This window comes from Epinephelus lanceolatus, chromosome 15 (assembly GCF_041903045.1).
Source record: "Epinephelus lanceolatus isolate andai-2023 chromosome 15, ASM4190304v1, whole genome shotgun sequence".
NCBI classification, from domain to species: Eukaryota; Metazoa; Chordata; class Actinopteri; order Perciformes; family Serranidae; genus Epinephelus; species Epinephelus lanceolatus.
The window spans coordinates 34,545,218-34,566,048 of NC_135748.1; the positions used below are offsets into that span (position 1 = coordinate 34,545,218).

The following is a 20,831-nucleotide window of genomic DNA, read 5'->3' on the forward strand; positions in this document are numbered from 1 at the left end:
CTTAAGATAAAAAAGTACTTGTGAGTGCAAATAAAAAAAATTTACATCAACTTAACCTCCACAAAACTTTCACTCCTCCTTATCTGTACTCCTTTTCCTGGTGCTCAGCTCTGCAGCCCAGCAGGGGCCGGCCAGGGGAAACACCCTCCCCCTGCTCTCACCAATAAAAAGCAGCAGAAGGAGGGGTCTGCTGCATGAAAACCTGCCACCATTTTACCTTTCAACTTCACTTTCAACCAGGAAAACCACTGCACAGGTCAGACCTGCTCATCCAAGCATGGCGACACCTCTCACCGACCAGGAGAAGCGCAAGCAGATCAGCATCAGGGGAATTGTGGGAGTGGAGAATGTTGCAGAGCTGAAGAAGGGCTTCAACCGTCACCTGCACTTCACCCTGGTGAAAGACAGGAACATTGCAACTCCCAGGGATTATTACTTTGCCCTGGCTCACACTGTGAGAGATCACCTGGTGGGGAGATGGATCAGGACACAGCAGTTTTACTATGAAGCAGACCCAAAGGTAAAGATCAGAAGTTGCACTGTCAATGTGAAACCACACCTCCTACTGTAAATATACAGTCCACATATACTTCAGTGTTTGATTCAGCTGCAGCACATTATAAAACATCTCTACATGCAGGTGACAGTTGTCTAAAATATGCTTTAAATATGTTTGTGACACTAAAATCTTGCAACATACGCAGCAAAGAAAGTATGTCATACACACTTGAAACTAAGGTTTGATATATGCATCAGACTGTCCAAAAACTGAGCTAAATATATGTGGTGTACGTGCACAAAGTTTCCCTTAACTTCCTTTAAAACACTCTCTATCTTAAAGTGAAAATAAAATATGCTCTGCTCACTCATTTTCCTGCAGACATGGTGTGTGTTTATCTTGGATGACTGACACAAACTTCTGCTGAGGAGCATATTCTTTGACATGCTTTTTCCATTTTTATGTGGAGCAGTTTTGTGCATGATTTTCTGTTGCGTAAATCTTTCCAGATTTCCAGGAGGTGCAGTTGTTTTTAGCGTCATGTTGACACTGCTCGGAAAATGTTTGCTTGCTCCAGTCTTCATTCATTTGCTGCTCTGCTCTGCGCTGCATTTTCTGCTCCTTCAAGCCACAATCAAACAAGAGTGCAGCACAAATATTTATTCATAGTTAAACGTTGATTCATAGAGATATGTGCCAAGAAACATGTTTTTTCTTCACATGTCCAGAGGGTGTATTATCTGTCCCTGGAGTTCTACATGGGCAGGACGCTCCAAAACACCATGATCAACTTGGGGCTGCAGAACGCCTGCGATGAAGCCATCTACCAGGTCAGACATAAGTTCACATGAAACAGAGCATGCATGACTGTGCTATTTGTGATTACTTCGGGATTTTTGATAAAAATCTGAACAGTGGGCTGTTGTGTTCCCCTCTGCTGCAGCTGGGCCTGGACATGGAGGAGCTGGAGGAGATGGAGGAGGATGCAGGTCTGGGGAACGGAGGCCTGGGGAGACTGGCAGGTAAAAAGCTCCAGATGTTTGACCTAAAGGGACACCAAGAGGAAGAAGATACTTCGTATACTATATACTATTAATCCCTGCCCGGAAATTCAATATTTGTTTATGAGAATTACAGGAAGGGTTTTTTTAATATAGCAGGAAAACAGGAAACAGGAAGAAAGGCTTTCACTGGCTTTAAATGGTTCAAGGATTGTCAGCAGTGCATGCGAACAGTCTATCTCCAGCACAACAATGCTCCATTATAATTTCAGGCTGATCTTGGCAGTTGTCCATCAAATACCTCTGCCTGCCTGTTGAATGTTTGAAGCAACTTGCAGTGACAGAAATGTTGCAACAGAACGTGTAAACGAGCATTACAACATGAACTGTCATTTAGTGTCTCAATTCAGCTCTGCAGAGTTTGTATTTTGATTTAATGTCCTATTATGAATGTTTTTTCTGCACACAGCATGTTTCCTGGATTCGATGGCCACCTTGGGTCTTGCAGCGTATGGTTATGGCATTCGATACGAATATGGAATCTTTAACCAGAAGATAAGAGACGGCTGGCAGGTGACTATAGCCAAACACTCTAAAGTCTTATTTTACCTAAACTGACGAGACATCGCCCGACAGACACTCCAGTTTCTCTCGCTGCAGTTCATAGAACCTTTCTTATCTTTCACTCTGAAATTCAGGACTCTGTTGACAGCTCATGTTCATGCCGTCAGGAGTCAAAGTGGAGCGGGGCCAAAGTAGACATGAATTAGGTCAGAAGAATACCTCACAGGCTAATCATTAACAGTAATTAACAGACACTGCAGTAGTGCAGGCTCCTGGCAGAAGCTGGTGGTGGTTGGTTTTAGATGAACAAAGAAAATACATATTGTGTATCTTGTGATAAGGGATCCCCAAACTGAAGGCGCTTGACCTTGTGTATTCTCGTGGTTGTTTGCTGTTCAAACCCTCAGTGTAAACATGTACTTCTGAACTGGATTGGAGCTCAGTGTAACCTCACTGGGGTGGATGAACCCATACGTTTAATCTCTGCTGCTAGTGGATAGTAAATGCAGTGAAAGGTGATGCATTTTATTGAAAATAATCTAATCTAATTATTGCGCTTGATATAACATTAAAACAACTCGATTAATCACAGACAGGAAATCCTCTCTCCCCCTCAGTCTGCTGTATAAAGAGGTCAGCGGTCAGACGAGGTAGCTTCAGTGTCTTGCTCAATCACTCTTCTTTGACTCCTGCTACTCCAACATGTTATATCATATTAAAGCTTGTTATCTTTGCCCTGACTGACCTGTTGTAGGTGGAGGAGGCAGATGATTGGCTGAGGCATGGAAACCCCTGGGAGAAAGCCCGTCCAGAGTACATGCTGCCAGTTCACTTCTACGGACGAGTAGAGGAGACGAGAGATGGCTCCAAATGGGTCGACACTCAGGTACTGAAGATGTGTTTAGATTACAGGAAGTACTGCTGGGCATAACCAGGGGTGGCCCTCCCATAGTAGTCAGTGGGTGATAGGTAGTTAGTATTATAGATGGATTACTGAACAAGTCTACAAGGCACAGGACCAGGGGCCCCTGGAACAGAACGTCTGTATAAAGTGACTGTAAAAAAAATCGTCTCGGGAGAAACAAAACAACACTAAAGAGGTGCAGAGACACAGAATGACAACGAAGAGACGTAAAACAACTACAAATAGATGCAAAATGACAACGAAGAGATGTAGACTGACTACAAAGAGACACTAAAGGACAACAAAGAGATGCAAAACGACTGCAAAGAGATTCAATGACTACAAGGAGACATAAAATGACAATAAAGGGATGCAAAATGACTGCAAAGAGACACAGAACGACAACAAACAGACGCAAAACAACTACAAATAGATGCAAAATGACAACGAAGAGATGTAGACTGACTACAAAAAGACGCTAAAGGACTACAAAAAGATGCAGAATGACTACAAATAGATGCAAAATGACAACAAAGAGATTCAATGACTACAAGGAGACATAAAATGACAATAAAGGGATGCAAAATGACTACAAAGAGACACCAAATGACTACAAAGAGACACAGAACGACAACAAAGAGATACAAAATAAACTACAAAGACATGCAAAATGACCCAAAAGCGACAGAAAATGAGGCAAAGTGACTTGAAACAACCACAAAAAACAAAATTACCACAGAGATGTGAATCTTCAGAAAACCAAAATGCTGCAAAGAGACACAGAACAACTACAAAGAGACTCCAAATAACCACAGACAGAAAACAACTACAAGACACTTAAAGTCACCACATAAAGGCACAAACTGACTGTAAAGACTTGCAAAACAACTACAAAGAGAGACAAAGAGAGACAAAAAGACTACAAAGAGACTCTAAAGGACTACAAAGAGATGCAAAATTACCAAAGAGAGAGGCACACAGCGTTTTCAGAAAAACAAAACACTGCAAAGAGACTCAGAACAACTACAAAGAGACTCAAAATGACCACAAAGAGATGCAAAACAATGACTAAAAAGGTTTTAAAACGACGACTAAGATGCAAAACAGCCGCATTTTACATGTCTGCGTCCAGAAGGCCTGTTGTATGATGACAGGTCCCTGGCTTTATAGAGTTACAAATGGATATATAAACAGCTATTTATTGATATTATGTGTTAAAATGTTTAAGAATAGTTTATGTACTTATTGTTACGAGGCCCAGGGCTTTAGATGTGAGTATAACACATTCTCACTCTCTTTTTTTTTCACCCCATTGTCAGTCTCTAAACCTTCCCCTAGGTAAGATTACAGACTTTCAGTCTGCCCTGTCTTTCTGCTGACGCACTGTTGTCATTTTTATGTATGCAGGTTGTTTTGGCTATGCCCTACGACACGCCCATCCCCGGCTACATGAACAACACTGTAAACACCATGAGGCTGTGGTCTGCTCGTGCCCCCAACGACTTTAACTTGAGAGACTGTGAGTGCTGAAATGTAAAACCAACGTTTGCAAAACAGTCTCTGCATTTCCTTTAAGTTTTCAACAGAGACACTTTGCAAGATAAAGGGGAAACTGCTGCAACACTGGCATCTTGCATAAAGGTGTCTGTGTTGCAAAATGCTGCAGTTTCTTCTCCTGCAGGGTTTAATCTTTGACTCTGGATTACTCTGTGATATAACATGTATACAGTATCACTTTAACTCAATGCACTTCACCTGTCTGTAGTTAATGTTGGAGATTACATCCAGGCTGTTCTGGACAGAAATCTGGCCGAGAACATCTCCCGTGTCCTCTACCCCAATGACAATGTAAGTTTAATATTCTGTCATGAGACACGTGCTTTTTGCATCACAAAATCATCTTCCTCCTCAGGAAAGGATTTCTTCTCTAGTGTTCAACACACTGGTAATCTGTTCCTTCCTGTATGTTCTAGTTCTTTGAAGGAAAAGAACTTCGTCTGAAGCAGGAGTACTTTGTTGTGGCGGCCACACTCCAAGACATCATCCGCCGCTTCAAGACCACTAAGAAGGGCTGCCCTGGCCGAACCTCCTTCAAGAGCTTCCCAGACAAAGTAAGCTTCAAAATCAGTCATTTATTGTTTGATGTTAAGTCCCGTTTCCACCAAACACTTTCAGTATGGTACCTTTGGAACCAAAAGTAACCCTTCAGACATGGTACCTAGACCCTAGCGTTTCCACCGCATACTCTTAAATGTGGGTGGGGTTGTTGTCACTCACTGCTCCGTCCAGCACTCACTGTATTTCCTCCTTTATCAGTCTGCACCCGGTTTATCATCCACAGAACGAGGCTGCACGCCGACATTTTCAGAACAAAATAGAACAGGCTGCAGTGAGAGTCTCTCTCCATGGGATATTTAAAAATAGCAGGTTTGTGCATTTAGTCCTTCTCAGGCAAGCTCAGGGGTTTAGTGTTGCTGTAGCCCACAGGAACGACGTTCCATGACGCTCTTTTGTCCTCTGAGGATTGGGATATTTGCCGTCCCAGTTGAAATTAATATATTTATAGGATGGTTGATGGTCCACTTATTAATAAAAATGTATGTCATATACACTGTTACAAGTAAACGTTCCACCTTAAAAGTCACCGGCAGTCGGCCCAGTGAATGAAGTTATTATTTCTCAGACTCCAGCTGCTGTGAGAGGCAGCAAAACATCCTTTCATTTTATAGTCACAGTTTACTAATAAAACTCTCCACAGTATGAACAGTGGTTACATGAGCCTCAAAACCTGCCACAACTCAGCCCTGAGCAGAGTGACCGTCTTCTACTGACCAATCAGACTGCAGTGTTCACAGCTCCACCTTTTAGTACCAGATCTGTGTGCTAGGTACCCCAACAGAGGGGGGACCAAAAATGGGGACGGAACAGAACAGTTCCATTGGTACCATCCACAACTTTTCACAGTGGAAACGGAAACAAAGTGTACTGAACTGAGATGTACTGTACTGCTCGAGGGAAACACTTCTTTTCTTAACCTCATCATGGCCAAAGATGATCAGGCTATTGCAACAAGATCTTGACAAGATCTTTGCATACAAAGTTGTGGCAAAGCTCATCTTCCTGATTTTAGGTGTGGGGAAAAAAAGGGTAAAATAGAAAACCAACAGAAACGTGCTGAAGACATAATGCATTACCATCAACAGCAATGTGATGTTTGCTCTGCTTTTGGCCTGAATTCCATTACATTGCATTACAGCAACAGCAGACACAGTGTTACCAAGTGAGAAATCTTTGCCAAGTGAGAAACCCTGCAGATATAATATTGTGTGCAGAGGCGAATTTAAAGCAATTTGTCTCTAATTCAAAAGTAATTCCAGATATAAAGCACCTGCAGCCCAATGTTTCTCTTGTCAGTGTTTCACAGCTGCTTCTTTAATCTCCTCTTAATCAGAAACAGTTATAGGAGGTCAGCTCAGTGAGATGGATGTGTCAGTACAGAATGTCATGTTTTCCAGGTCGCCATCCAGTTGAATGACACTCATCCGGCCATGGCCATCCCCGAGCTGATGAGGATCTTTGTGGACATTGAGAAACTCGACTGGGACACGGTGAGTGAGTCAGATTTGGTCGATGAGAGTGACTCAGGTGCAACAGGATTAACTTAGGCAATCATAGCAAGTAACACAAAGGAGGTTAAAACTACAGAGCATGACAAATGAAGGAGATATTCCTGTGTTGCGTAATGTTCATGTGCAGCTGGGAAAGTTGTCAGCCAGGTCCAAACAACAGATGGTAGATGATTTGTGATGTGCATATACAGATATGGAGGGAACACGGGCAAGAAAGCAGGAGAGATTTAGACTTAGATTAGGTTGCAAGTAGTTGCAACGCTCAAATGTTATTTTTAATTGGAGAAAACTCCCCGTCTCCTCCTCCTCTGCAGGCCTGGGACCTCACCAGGCGCACTTTCGCCTACACCAACCACACAGTCCTCCCCGAGGCTCTGGAGCGCTGGCCTGTGGAGCTGCTGGAGACTCTCCTGCCCAGACACCTGCAGATCATCTACCAGATCAACCAGGCCCACCTCGACGTACGTACGGCGGCTCAGACTGCAAAAAGATTGTGTTTCATTGACCGAACACACCTGTGACAGGTGAATCTGATATCCTCAAGGTGTGTCTGTTTTGTTACTGCAGAAAATCGCAGCTCTCTTCCCAAAGGACATGGACAAACTGAGGAAGATGTCTCTGATTGAGGAAGACGGGGGCAAGAGGGTGAACATGGCTCACCTGTGCATCGTGGGATCTCACGCTGTCAACGGGGTCGCTGAGATACACTCCAGAATCATCAAGAATGAAGTGTAAGACATCACACACGCCTTCAAAATGTACACAAGTAAGAGCAGGCTGCAGCTCCACTGGTCATGAGAAAGTGAACATTTTTACACAACAAATTACAAAGAAACAGCAGCAAATGGCAGCAGAGCGAAGCAAAGATAGCTCAGACCGCTAAACAAAAAGTTGCTAAACACCACATAAGCGTGTCCTCATAGAAGACCACTGGGTTGAATCATCTCTGTTACACACTCTGAACAATGACTGCACTTATTATCAAATAATAATCAAGTGTGTTGATAAGTCAATTTTTAAGTGCATTTACTACACATTGCACATACACTCACTGGCCACTTTATTAGGTACACCGTGCTAGTACCAGGTGGGACCCCTTTTGCCTTGAGAACTGCCTTAATTCGTGGTGTCATAGATTCAACAAGGTGCTGGAAACATTCCTCAGAGATTTTGGTCCATATTGACATGATGACATCACACAGTTGCTGCAGATTTGTCGGCTGCACATCCATGATGTGAATCTCCCGTTCCACCACATCCCAAAGGTGTTCTATTGGACTGAGATCTGGTGACTGTGGAGGCCATTGGAGTACAGTGAACTCATTGTCATGTTCAAGAAACCAGTTTGAGATGATGTGAGCTTTGTGACATGGTGCGTTATCCTGCTGGAAGTAGCCATCAGAAGATGGGTACACTGTGGTCATAAAGGGATGGACACGGTCAGCAACAATACTCAGGTAGGCTGTGGTGTTTAAACCATGCTCAGTTGGTACTAAGGGGCCCAAAGTGTGCCAAGAAAATATCCCCCACACCATTACACCACCAGCAGCCTGAACTGTTGATACAAGGCAGGATGGATCCATGCTTTCCATCTTCTATTGTCCAGTTTTGGTGAGCCTGTGTGAATTGTAGCCTCAGTTTCCTGTTGTTAGCTGACAGGAGTGGCACCTGGTGTGGTCTTCTGCTGCTGTAGCCCATCAGCTTCAAGGTTGGACATGTTGTTGGTTCAGAGATGGTCTTCTGCAGACCTTGGTTGTAACCAGTAGTTATTTGACTTCCTGTTGCCTTTCTATCATCTTGAACCAGTCTGGCCATTCTCCTCTGACCTCTGGCATCAACAAGGCATTTTGGCTCACTGGATGTTTTGTCTTTTTCAGACCATCCTCTGTAAACCCTACAGATGGTTGTGTGTGAAAATTCCAGTAGATCAGCAGTTTCTGAAATACTCAGACCAGCACCAACAATCATGCCACATTCAAAGTCACTTAAATCACCTTTCTTCCCCATTCCAATGCTCAGTTTGAACTTCAGCAGGTTGTCTTCACCATGTCTCCATGTCTAAATGCAATGAGTTGCTGCCACGTGATTGGCTGATTAGCTATATGTGTTGATGAGCAGTTGAACAGGTGTACCTAATAAAGTGGCCAGTGAGTGAGGTTTAAAAGAAAATCAAAAATCTGCAAAACAAAATTACATTCTCATTATTTTGTCACCGACAGACCCAATTAAACATTTCCCGTTTTTCCTCCACAGATTCCGTGATTTCAGTGACCTAGAATCAAGCAAGTTTCAGAACAAAACCAACGGCATCACTCCCAGACGCTGGCTGCTGCTCTGCAACCCTGGACTGGCTGAGCTCATCGCCGAGGTTTGTTTGAGCGATAAATGAATAAATGATCGAGTGTCGAGATGTAGTAGCGAGCGATGAAGACTCCTGAATCCTCAACAGTATATTCCCCAGCTGTCGTGTGAGCGACTCTTGGCCCTCGCGTTCTCTCCTGAGTGTTTTACAGCCCGTGTTATATGAGATGGAGCGTAGTAAACACTGTCAGTTTTTTTTGCGCACATTTTATTGTGACCTTTAACGTCTCCCTCAGGTCATTGGGGAGGATTATGTGAAGGACCTCAGCCAGCTGCAGAAGCTGAATGACTTTGTTGATGACGCTGCCCTCATCCGTGACATCTCTAAAGTCAAACAGGTAAATAGGTACATTTTCTCTGTGTTGTACTGAAGTATAATTTTAAGGTACTTGTACTTCACTTGAGTATTCCCATTTTATGCTATGACATGAGAGTAGTTTAATTGCTTAAATAAAATAAGTATTTCATGGCATAGTGGTTCCTGTTTTCATGTTACACAAATGATTGCATGATGTTGCCATAAATGCAAAGTGGTGGCTTTCCTCTAAATGTCCTGTTGCAACATTAATCAAATTTTTTCAACACGAAAAGTGTCAACTTTTACCCTATTTCTGTGTGCAGTCAAACCATCTCTCAGACACATTATTGCAGGGAGAGACATTACCATCTGATTTATTCGTGCATTGCAGCATTGCCTTCTACAGCCTTAAAGCCAGTACATGTCCAGACAGGCCCCACCTGCGGTTTAGCAATGTTCAGTGTTCCCTCAATGAACAACTCGTTTGTTGCCAGGTCACGTACTTACGCTTTTCTCTCAGGACAACAAGGTGAAATTCGCCCAGTACCTGGAGAAAGAGTACAGAGTGAAAATCAACCCGTCCTCCATGTTTGATGTCCACGTGAAGAGAATCCATGAGTACAAGCGCCAGCTCCTCAACTGCCTGCACATCATCACCATGTACAACCGTATGTGAAAGCATTCATTACTAAATGTTTCACAAGATTCTGTGAGTGCTGAGTTACATCACAAATTCTGACATGTCCTGATGTGGAAGATTGCCAGCCGACCGCCGAGCATGTTAAAACAGACACTAAGAATGAGAGGAAGCTGCCTTTTATATCAAGTGTGGGAACTTTCTCATGTGTATCATACTGTGATTAACAGGAAATCATGTCTGATCTGTGCAACTTAAATGCAGACTTTCCCTGCATGTAAAGCCTGGGATACTCCAAGCAATTATGCCATTTAAGTCTATAGTACATCTCATAAAAAATGTAAATTAATTGTCTTTTAATTGCTTAAAAGACCAAAAGAAGAAGACATAAATTACTAAGAACAAATGCATCACAAAACAAGAGGCGACAGCCATGCTAGCAGCTCTGCACAGCTAAATCCTAACATTAACATGTTAACAAGCTAATGTAAAGCGGGTGATGTTTGCAGCGTTTAGTTTAGCGTGTTAGCATGCAAACATTTGCTAACAGTAACAAAGACAATGCACAGCTGAGGCTGATGGAGGTGTCATTACTTTTGAAGGTATTTGGTCATAAAAATATTAAACCTGATGATGTAGCCAAATGAGATGTTAAAGGAACAGTTCACCCCAAAATAAAAAATCCCCTCAAAAGTCCCCTCTTACCTGTAGTGCTGTTTATCAGTCTAGATTGTTTTGGTGTGAGTTGCAGAGTGTTGGAGATATCGGCCGTAGAGATGTCTGCCTTCCCTCCAACATAATGGAACTAGATGGCACTCAGCTTGTGGTGCTCAAAGCCCCAAAAAATACAGTTGAAAAACTCAACAGCAATGTCTCTTTCCAGAAATCATGACCTGGTTACTCAAGATAATCCACAGACCTTGTTGTGAGTTGTTTCATGTAGGAACTATTTTCTCTCTGCAGAACTACATCCACCAACTGTATCACCACACAGGGTGTTTTCACATGCTCTTCGTATGTTTTCCTTTAAATCGTACATATCCCACGTATTTTAAAGGGCTGTGTCGCTGGACTGCTTCTTAATTTACTCCAGTCTGCACTCCCGAATGGTCTTCTAAGAGGGAAGGTTGGGGTGGTGGATGGGTAACAAAAATGCAGACCTTACCCTGAAGTCGCGTGTCCAGAACTGTGTGAACTTTGAGTCATTTTAAGATACACCCTCATCATGTTTCTTTTCCTGAACCCAACCTCAGTAACCTTACGTTGATTACATAGGTGTATGTTAAGGACGTAACATTATTCGTGGGGCACTAATTCATAGGCTATTGTACGAACCATTCTATGAGAATACATTGCACCACGTAGGATGATGCCGGCATCTATCTATGGATGAAAGGTTTGTGACAGATCGAGATGTAAACATTAAGCTGTAACGTTAGCTAGCTCAGTGGTGCTAGGCGAGCTAGCAATAGATGCACGATTCCTTCTGTGCGGTGATACAGTTGGTGGGTGTAGTTTGGTAGAAAGAAAATAGTTCCTGCATGAAACTGCTCACAACAAGGTCTGTGGATTATCTTGAGTAACCAGGTCATGATTTCTGGAAAGAGACATTGATGTTGAGTTTTTTAAATGTATTTTTTTGGTCACCAAAAGCTGAGTGCCATCTAGTTCTATTACATTAGAGAGAAGGCAGACATCTCTATGGTCGATATCTCCAACACTCTGCAACTCACACCAAAACAATCTAGACTGATTTTTGATTTTGGGGTGAACTGTCGCTTTAAGCCTTCCCAAAGTTAGTGTCTCCCTGAGGATAACATGAATGTCCATGCTAATTTTTGTGGCTATCCATCTGATAGTTGTCAAGACATTTTACTCAAAACCACAAATATCAACCAGCAAGTGGTGCTAGAGGACAAGTCTTATCCTCTGTAGACCATTAATGTTGTACAAAGTTTCATGACAATCCATTCAGTCGCTGCTGAGCTTTTTCAATCTGGACCAACTGACCAGTGAGCATTTCCATCCTGAGAGCCACACCAGCAGCATGGCTAAAAACAAATAATATAAAACATATATAAAATGTGTTGTGCAACTTGCAGCTTCCTGTTTTTATTTTTTTTTGTACTGGCTTTATGAAAAATTAGCAGGCACATTAAGTGTTTAAATCAGTTCTCTGACCAACTTGTGGTCAATGCAGAAACCTGACAAAATTGTAATGTGTTCATATTTTTTTGTGTCTGTTTTTGTCCTCAGGCATCAGAATGAGACCCAATGCACCTTTTGTACCACGAACAGTGATCATCGGAGGAAAGGTATAGATCAGCGACAGCAGACGTGACAAACAGCAGATGATATCCAATAAACACAGGCCAACAGTGGTGTAATGTTTTATTTTCATAGTAAGTCGGTCCTCTGTCGTCCACTGCAGGCTGCTCCTGGGTATCACATGGCGAAGCTGATCATCAGGCTGATCACTGCTGTGGCTGATGTGGTGAATAACGACCCTGTGATTGGAAGCAAGCTGAAGGTCATCTTCCTGGAGAACTACAGGGTCTCTCTAGCAGAGAAAGGTATCGTTCAGACACAATCACATGGTGTTGTCCCTTTTAAGAATTACTGTACAAAAAATCACACAAGTGCATGTGCAGAATTCTGACGTGAAGAGTTTGATTATATTGTATGACTTATTTTGGAGGGATATTTTAGGGTAGTTCACCAGAATGATGTGCTCTTCCTCAGTGATCCCTGCCACAGATCTGTCCGAGCAGATCTCCACCGCCGGCACTGAAGCCTCAGGAACAGGAAACATGAAGTTCATGTTGAACGGAGCTCTGACCATCGGCACCATGGACGGAGCCAACGTGGAGATGGCCGAGGAGGCTGGAGAGGACAACCTGTTCATCTTCGGCATGAGGGTGGAGGACGTGGCTGAAATGGACAAAAAGGGGTGAAGGAGGGGTTCGCTTACACTTATGTTTTCTTAGCTCTTTTTCATGTCGTTAAAACAATACTAACTTTTGTCTTTTTACAGATACGATGCCATGTCGTACTACACGAAGATCCCAGAGCTGAAACAAGTGATGGACCAGATCACCAGTGGATTCTTCAGTCCTAAAAATCCAGATCTTTTCAAAGACCTCACTGAAATGCTCTTTAAATATGATCGGTAAGCAACACTCACATTCTAGTTCCAGTTCAAGTTACTAAGTTATTTAATAATACCCCCAAGGCTCCAAAACACTTTTGTTTTTGTTCCCATTTTTTACAGGTTTGAGGTAAAGATCTCAAACTTTTTATGCGCTCAAGAGATATATTTCTCTCAAATTGTGTGTATACGTTTGTTAAAATACATGTAAGCGAGCATCTCTCCTTTTCCAAGATAATCCATCCACCTGACAGGTCAACTTCAACTTTATTTTGTCCCTAGAGGGCAATTAGTTGCACAGGAAGTAAAATCATACATAAAAAAGACACATGGGAACACATAAGAATATTAATACTCAACAAACGTGTGGAGGTGGAGGGAACCAAATACAGTGATCTGAAACAACAGTGGTCATCAACAACAACCATCAGTATCAACATCAACCTCTTCATCGACATCATCACCATTACTTGTCACATGATCATAACAAGAGTTACAACCAGCCAGGAGTAGCATCAGTACTTAGGGTGTTTTCACACTTGGTCTTTTTCAGCCCTCTGAGCAGACTCAGAGCGGTGACTCAGCATTTTTTGCGCATATGTGATCACTCCACCTCCCGCCACCAGTTCGCTTGAAGTCCACAGTGCTGCTCCCTTAACCTGTGCACTGTGAACACAAAGCGCTCCAGGTTGTTGCTCTTTGCCATTGTATTTAGCCCTCTAGATCACATGCTATTGCACCGGGACGCTTGAAAAAAACAGACTAAACCATGTCAGCCTGTAACGCTTGCAAGGACGCAAGACGAGGAGTAGTTTGGTTCATGGAAGATACTGCACGTCTCCAGATGTGGAATGTAGAATACATCAAACAGATACAGTCCACAGCACAGAGACACTCAGGTTTTCCTCCAATTTTAAGTTCATGTGAGAGTGAGGGGCTTCATAACTGCATTGCAGTGCCACGTCAAAGTAAAAACAAAACTACATCAATATATATTAACTGAGTCACTTTACTGTTGGTCCAGTTTTTGGTGCACTTTAAGAGGACTGAGTTCAGTTTGTTTTATATGTGAAAACACCCCGAGTTTGACTCCTCCACTGCCCTGCATTCAAATGACAAATAGCAGTAGAAATGAAGGAGAACTTGTACTCTTAACAAAGGGAAATCTGATCCAAGAGCCAGAAGGCAAAAACTGTAACTTGGAGAAGGAGGGGTTGGGAGCTATCAAAGGATGGTTTCAGCCTTCCTTCCTTCCTATCTGTTGATGAAACAGGACAGATAACACACTCTGCTGAACTCCTAACATCTTGCTGCTCGTTTTCACTTTGCTACCTAGTGCATTTTTGAACTTGATGTTGAGATTCGCAAACCAGCAGAGAAGAGAGAAGGTCAAGACAGATTCAATATAAGATCTGTGAAGTAGGATCAGAAGAGACTTGTCAATGTGAAACTTAAAGAGTTTCCTTGGGCAAGAAAGATGTTGCTTGTTTTTTTTTTTTTTTTGCACAACACAAATTTTAAAATGAATCTGTTGTTGTGCTTGCTGCAGCAGTTTTCGGTATACAGAGTGTAGAGGAGAGGGGAAAGAACACAGCCTTGGGGAAACCCAGTGGATGATGTCAGTTCCCCCAACATGCTTCTGGAAGTCAGAAAATCAAGGATCCAGCCCACAATATCACAATCTAAATTATTAGTAAATTTGTTTACTAAAATGTGGTACTGGATCGTGTTAAAAGCAAACAAGAAATCCACAAAAGTTGCTGTTTGCATAACAAATTTACCTTCGGGTACTAATAAAGAAACCTTGAACCTTGAACAAACAGCAGCTTTGCATGTGTTGTACATCCTTCAGGATGTTTTAAAACAAGGTTCAGCAGGTGTGGCATCAAGACACTGATTAAACAGCATCATCACTACACAGGTGTGTGTCCCAAGTTTTAAGGGTGCATGTCATCAGCATGCTGACTGCAGGAATGTCTGCAAGAGCTGTTGCCCGTGACCTGAATGTTCATTTCACTACCACAAGATGTTTCCAATGTCGTTTGGTGATTTTGGCAGTCCTCCTAACCAGCCTCACAACGGTTACAACAACAAACTGCAGTCTGTTTGGTGAGGATGATGAGCATGCTGATGAGCTTCACTGAGACGGTTTGTGACGATGTGTGCAGAAATTCTTTGGTTGTGCAAACCATGTGTTGCATCAGCTGTTCAGGAGGCAGCCCTCAAATGATCTTGCAGGTGAAGACGATGTAACAGACCTCAGCTGGTGTGGTTAGTGTTTGTGAGGCCAGTTGGATGTACTGCCAAATTCAGGGAAACAACATTGGAGACATCTTGTGGTGGATAAATGAACATTCAGTTGAAGGCAACAGATCAAACTGCACATCATAGAGTGTCCTTTCACTGTGACAAACCTCAAGGCACACCTGTGTACTGATGACGCTGTTTCATCAGCATCTTGATTTGCCACACCTGTCAGGTGGATGGATTATCTTGGAAAAGGAGAAGTGCTCTCTAACATGGATTTTAACAAATTCGTGAACCACAGTTTGAGAAAAATGTATATATTTAAGTGTATAAAAACTCTCAGGTCTTTAGCTGAAACCTGTGAAAAGTGGGAGCAAAAACAAGTGTTGCATTAAAATTTTGTTAAGTGTATTTTATGTGGGAAGCAGAAGTCACAGATCAACTAATACTGTAATGACAACAATAAGTCTTTCGTAGCGGTTCTTGTCATGATGGATGTCCTCTAATCTTCTGTACACTGTCTGACTTTTCTGTTGAGTTCAACTTGTCAGACTTCATGTATTTATTATTTTGTGTCTCTCTTCAGTTTCAAAGTGTTTGCAGACTTTGAGGACTACACGAAATGCCAAGAGAAAGTCAGCAAGCTCTACCAGGTAACATTTCCCCCAACAGACGAGTGGCCTGTTTGTTTACAGCTGGGTTTTAGTTGTGCAGCGCTTATTTCATTCACTACTTTTTTGTTTTTGTTTTACTTTGTTTCTGTTTTTCCCTTTAATTTTTCTTTTTATGTGCTGTCTTTTGTCTTTTCTTTGTTTTGCTGTACTTTGGTCTACAGATTTTTTGTTTTCTTTTTTTGTTTTATTTTATTTTGTTTCATTGTACTTTGTTCATATTTTTCCTTTTTTGTTTTTTACTTTATTTTTGTTTTTTTCCCTTATCATTTCTGATGACTGTTTCCATTCACTTTATGTTTACTTTTCCCTTTTTGTTTTGTTGTAATTTATTTTCCGTTTACTTTTTTCTGTTAATTTGCTTTCTTTTCTTTGTTTTGTTTTACTTTTTTCCACAGATTTTTTGTTTTCTTTTTCCTTTTTCATTCTTTTACTTTTGCTGTTTTACTTTTCATTTGTTTTTATTTGTTTTTACTTTCCTTTTATCTTCTTTTTCTGATTTTGTTTTGTTTTCTTTAACTTCATTCTCTTCTTTCTTTTTGTTTTTCTTTTATAATAGTGTGAGATAACATTAAAAAATAATGTCATTGAGAACTTTGAGAAAGGTATAGAAGAAGTGACTGTCAAAAGAAACGACAAGTAACAAGTCTAAAATGGTCAAGCAAGAATAAAAAAATATGATAAGTATCACAATTATCTCAAGGATAGCAAAGCTACAGAGGCAAAAATACAGTGCAGTATGAATGTTTTATTTTTCTCCAAAAGAACCCAAAGGAGTGGACAAAGAAGGTGATTAGGAACATCGCTGCCACAGGAAAGTTCTCCAGCGACAGAACCATCACAGAATACGCCACTGAGGTGTGGGGCGTCAAGCCGACTGACCTGAAGATCCCTCCTCCAAGTGAGCCAAGGGAGGCCATCGAAGAAACAGTCAGAGCTCTGAAGAAAATATGAGGCTGTTTCACAACCGAGGGGCTGCCTTTATGTTTACAGATCATTTACTGTTTCCTTTCCTTGCGCTCTTAACCTTCAAGTCTGAACTTTTTCAAGAACTGTGGGTGTCTCAAAAATGACATCTGCACGTTTTCATTTAACACTTTTTATTGTCAAACTACCTGAGTCAAAGAATTCGCATCACAGAATTGTCTGTTATAGACCTTTAGCATCAACAAACACATTCAACCAAGTGTCAGTGCAGAGACCACATTTATTGTTATTTGTGAATTCAAATGGCCCCCCGGACAGGACAATGCACCATGCCACACCACAAAAACTGCTCAGGAATGATCTGAGAAATGGAAAAAGAGCTTTTTTGAGTCCTGTGAGTTGTGAGGTGGGGTACAAGTACATACCACAGATGTTTGATCAGATTGGGATACAGGGAATCTGGAGGCCAGGTTGACACCTTGAGCTCTTTGTCACATTCCTCAAGTCATTGCTGAGCAGTTTTCATGGTGTGGCATCACACTGTCATGCTGGGGGGGGCGGGCACTGCTACTTGGGAGTGCTGCTGCCATAAGGGGGGGGTACCTGGTCTGCACTGGTGTTTTGGTGGGTGGAGTGCATCAGGTGGAAACCACATGAGTCAGAACTCAACAACAGAACATTGCATTGTAACAAGATGATCAGTGTTCACGTCACCTGTCAGTGGTTTTAATGTTTTGGCTGATCGGTGTATACTTTACTACTTTTATTATGGACCCTACCTTACAACATCAGTTCCCCTCTCTGATCATCAATAAATTAAACTGTCAAACACCTTGATTGTAACACAGTGATATTCAGGCCTCACTAATTGTTTTTGAACACATAAATTCCTCTCAAATCATGTAAACTGTCTCATTTGAAACAACTTCTGGATACTATTAGGTACTATTTGATTTTTGCTCTGTTCATGATTTGAACTGTTTTTGAAGTCGACCAGATCTTTGAATTTTAGTGCTTTAAATTTGATAAAGAGTGGGTTTATTGGTTCTCTGTAAGTGCTTTTGTTTACAGTTCTTATTGCTCTTTTTGTTTAGAATGAAGATTGGATTTGTGTTTGATTTCTATGTATTTCTGGCCACTTCCAAACACTAAGTTATATATGGGACTAAAACCCTGATTCCAAAAACGTTGGGGCACTGTGTAAAACGTTATTAAAAACAGAATGCAAAGATTTGCAAATCTTTTTTGACCTGTATTTGACTGATTAGATACAAGATATTTGATGTTCAAACTGATAACAATCACTGTTTTTTGTAGATATAAGCTCATTCTGAATTTGATTTCTGAAACATGTTCCAAACATGTTGAGACAGGCGCAACAAAAGACTGAAAGTTGTACAATGCTCAAAAAACACCTGTTAACACATTCCACGGGTAAACCACCTGTAGTCCAGACTGGTCTACCATTGGAAATGTGTGGCGCATTATGAGGCGCAAAATACATCAGCAGAGACCCAGGTATGTTTAGCAGCTGAAGTCGCATATCAAGCAAGAATGTGACAGAAATTCTCTTTTAAAAACTTCAACAATTAGTGTCTTCAGTTCCCAAACACTTACCGAGTGTTGTTAAAAGAAAAGGTGTTGTAACACAGTGATAAACATGCCCCTATCCCAACTTTTTTGGCATCAAATTCAGAATGAGTGTATATGAGTGTCTTTGGACTGTATTCAATTAAAAAATAGGTCAAAAAGATTTGCAAGGCATTACATTCTGTTTTTATTTCAGTGTTACACAGCATCCCAGCTTTTGGGGAATTGGGGTTGTATAAAGAAACAGAAGATTACGTTTAATTTAGAAGATCTTTATATAATAGTAGTTTATTAGTTATTATAATAGTTTATTGTCTATTAGAGTTAAAAAAAAAAAATTTGGACACTCTTTTGGTTTCTACTTCATTTATCATGAGGTTCTTGTTTTTGTTAGTTAAATGATTCCCAAATATTATAAATTTCATTTTATTTAAATTCAGTGTTAGCATATTAGTTTGTTAGAATTAAAACAGCTCTTTGGCATTTTCCTTTATTTCCCTGCTGTATCCAAATGTTGTTCCAAGTCCTTACCACAACAAAATAAATCAGTATCATCTGCAAATAATGTTGTTTTCAGTATCTTGGAGACCTCACATATATCAATTATATCATTTAAGATAAACAACAATGGTCCCAATATAGAGCCCTGGGGAACTCAGGTTATTTATTTGGATATACTGGTCCCTATTGTCCAGGTAGTGCTAACCCTCTCATGCTTATCTCATTTGTTTTTAATGTATTTAATAATAATTCATGGTCAACATTGTCAAATGCTTTTTTTCTTTCTAGAAATTCTCCTATTGCATATTCTTTCTTTTATACTGCATTTGTTATTTCCTCCACAAAATCCATTAGTGCAAATGAGACTGTCCTCTTAGCTCTTAACCCATGTTGCTGTTCACACAGTATATTATGTTTAGTGAGTAATTCATTTGATCTTTTATAGATTTTTCAGTATTTTTCAGTGTATAGAAACTGTGGAAGTAAGTGCAGTAGAATGTCAGTAACTGAGCACTGAACTAAACCAAATTGTAAGTCACATTCCTGCTTCATCTACTGAGTGACAACGCCTGTGTATCCTCCAGGCAGGAGATTTGTATGTGTCTGTGTCAATAAAACTTTGCTGAGGAAAGATAACAACCTGTGTCACTGTGATTTATATAATTTTGTCTGTGTTAAAATAGAAACTAATGTAACATGTCGAATCACTGTTTTTGTCTCGCACCACAAACACACATTTTGTGACAAATTTAACCCTGTAAAACCCACTGTTGCAAATTTGCAACATCACTTTTAACAATTCTAAAAAAAAGCCTGCAAATGTTTTTTTTTTCTCAAGACCACATTTACATAGTTAATGGGTCCTATTGTTTGTCCTCACAGTGCTATTGGATAGAAGAAGTGTTTATAGGTCTGGTCATCTGGCCATGAACTCACTCTACCTGCAAACTTCCCGTTGAGCTCATCTCCTTTTTTTGCATGACTGGATTTGTCAGGATTAAAGTAAGTAAAATTCCTTAAATATTTTTTTTGTGTTTATTACAATGTCTAGAACATGTACATATTTAGTTATTTTGGAAAACATTCATCAAATTTGATTTAGAGCTTGTTATGTCTATATTGTAATTCTACAACGTTGGGTCAGTGTGGTAGTCAAAATAGCCTGTGCTCCTTGCACATTACATAAGGTCACTGCACTTCTCACATGGTCACAGATTGAAAAAAAAATGTAGTAGAAATTTAAAGTATTAGATGATTCATTGTAACTAAGCTCTAAATGTGCTTTTCTGTTAAATTTTTACTTAGTTTAGCTTAGACCATAATTAAACACATGAACAAATTGTATGGGGTATTTGAAACCCCAGCATCTATAGCAGTATTTGAAACTCCCTGTATCTTTGTAGTTTTTTGTTTGTTTTTTAACTTCTAAATGATCTTGAGCTGTTTTTCTCAGTGTTGCCCAAGCAGCAGTTTGTAGCATTAGGAGATAGAAAAACAGGTTCTGAATGTTCTGGATTTGTTGGGGGGATGCCTGTTGCATTGTTCAGGGACAGGTGCGAATGGTCTTGAATGTGAAACTGTAAGTGCTCTGGGGGGATGCATGTGTTCCTTTTAGTATGATACATAGAGAGCATAATAGGCCAGCCAGACAGTATTGTTTGAATGTACCACCAATAATAAGGAAATTGAGAAGATGCTTGGCATGTACCTGAAGATAGGCCTAATGCAAATGTCTGGAATCCGTATGTATTGGGAGACAGACACACAGTACACCCCTGTTTCTGATGTGATGTCCTGCAACAGATTCCAATCTCTGTTGACTTCATTACACTTTGTAAACAACTTGACTGTGTC

The 20,831-nt window shown here is 40.8% G+C and overlaps 1 protein-coding gene across 1 annotated transcript; it reads left to right on the forward strand.

Annotated features, from left to right (window-relative positions):
- The first annotated feature begins 198 nt into the window (after positions 1-198).
- Positions 199-19,613, forward strand: pygl (phosphorylase, glycogen, liver). The gene is made up of 20 exons (XM_033643182.2): positions 199-520; positions 1,228-1,329; positions 1,443-1,521; positions 1,970-2,073; positions 2,819-2,950; positions 4,376-4,487; positions 4,734-4,816; positions 4,942-5,079; positions 6,484-6,576; positions 6,912-7,058; positions 7,165-7,328; positions 8,851-8,965; positions 9,195-9,296; positions 9,777-9,924; positions 12,150-12,208; positions 12,325-12,466; positions 12,636-12,843; positions 12,928-13,062; positions 15,875-15,941; positions 16,725-19,613. The coding sequence occupies exons 1-20, from the start codon at positions 278-280 to the stop codon at positions 16,911-16,913; spliced, it is 2,562 nt and encodes an 853-aa protein (XP_033499073.1). The 5' UTR covers positions 199-277; the 3' UTR covers positions 16,914-19,613.
- Positions 19,614-20,831: the final 1,218 nt, after the last annotated feature.

Coding starts and splice junctions, on each gene's coding strand:
- pygl (XM_033643182.2), top strand. CDS start 278: ATGGCGACACCTCTCACCGACCAGGAGAAGCGCAAGCAGATCAGCATC. Junction 9,297..9,776: donor ACATCTCTAAAGTCAAACAG/GTAAATAGGTAC, acceptor CTTTTCTCTCAG/GACAACAAGGTGAAATTCGC. Junction 12,844..12,927: donor GCTGAAATGGACAAAAAGGG/GTGAAGGAGGGG, acceptor GTCTTTTTACAG/ATACGATGCCATGTCGTACT.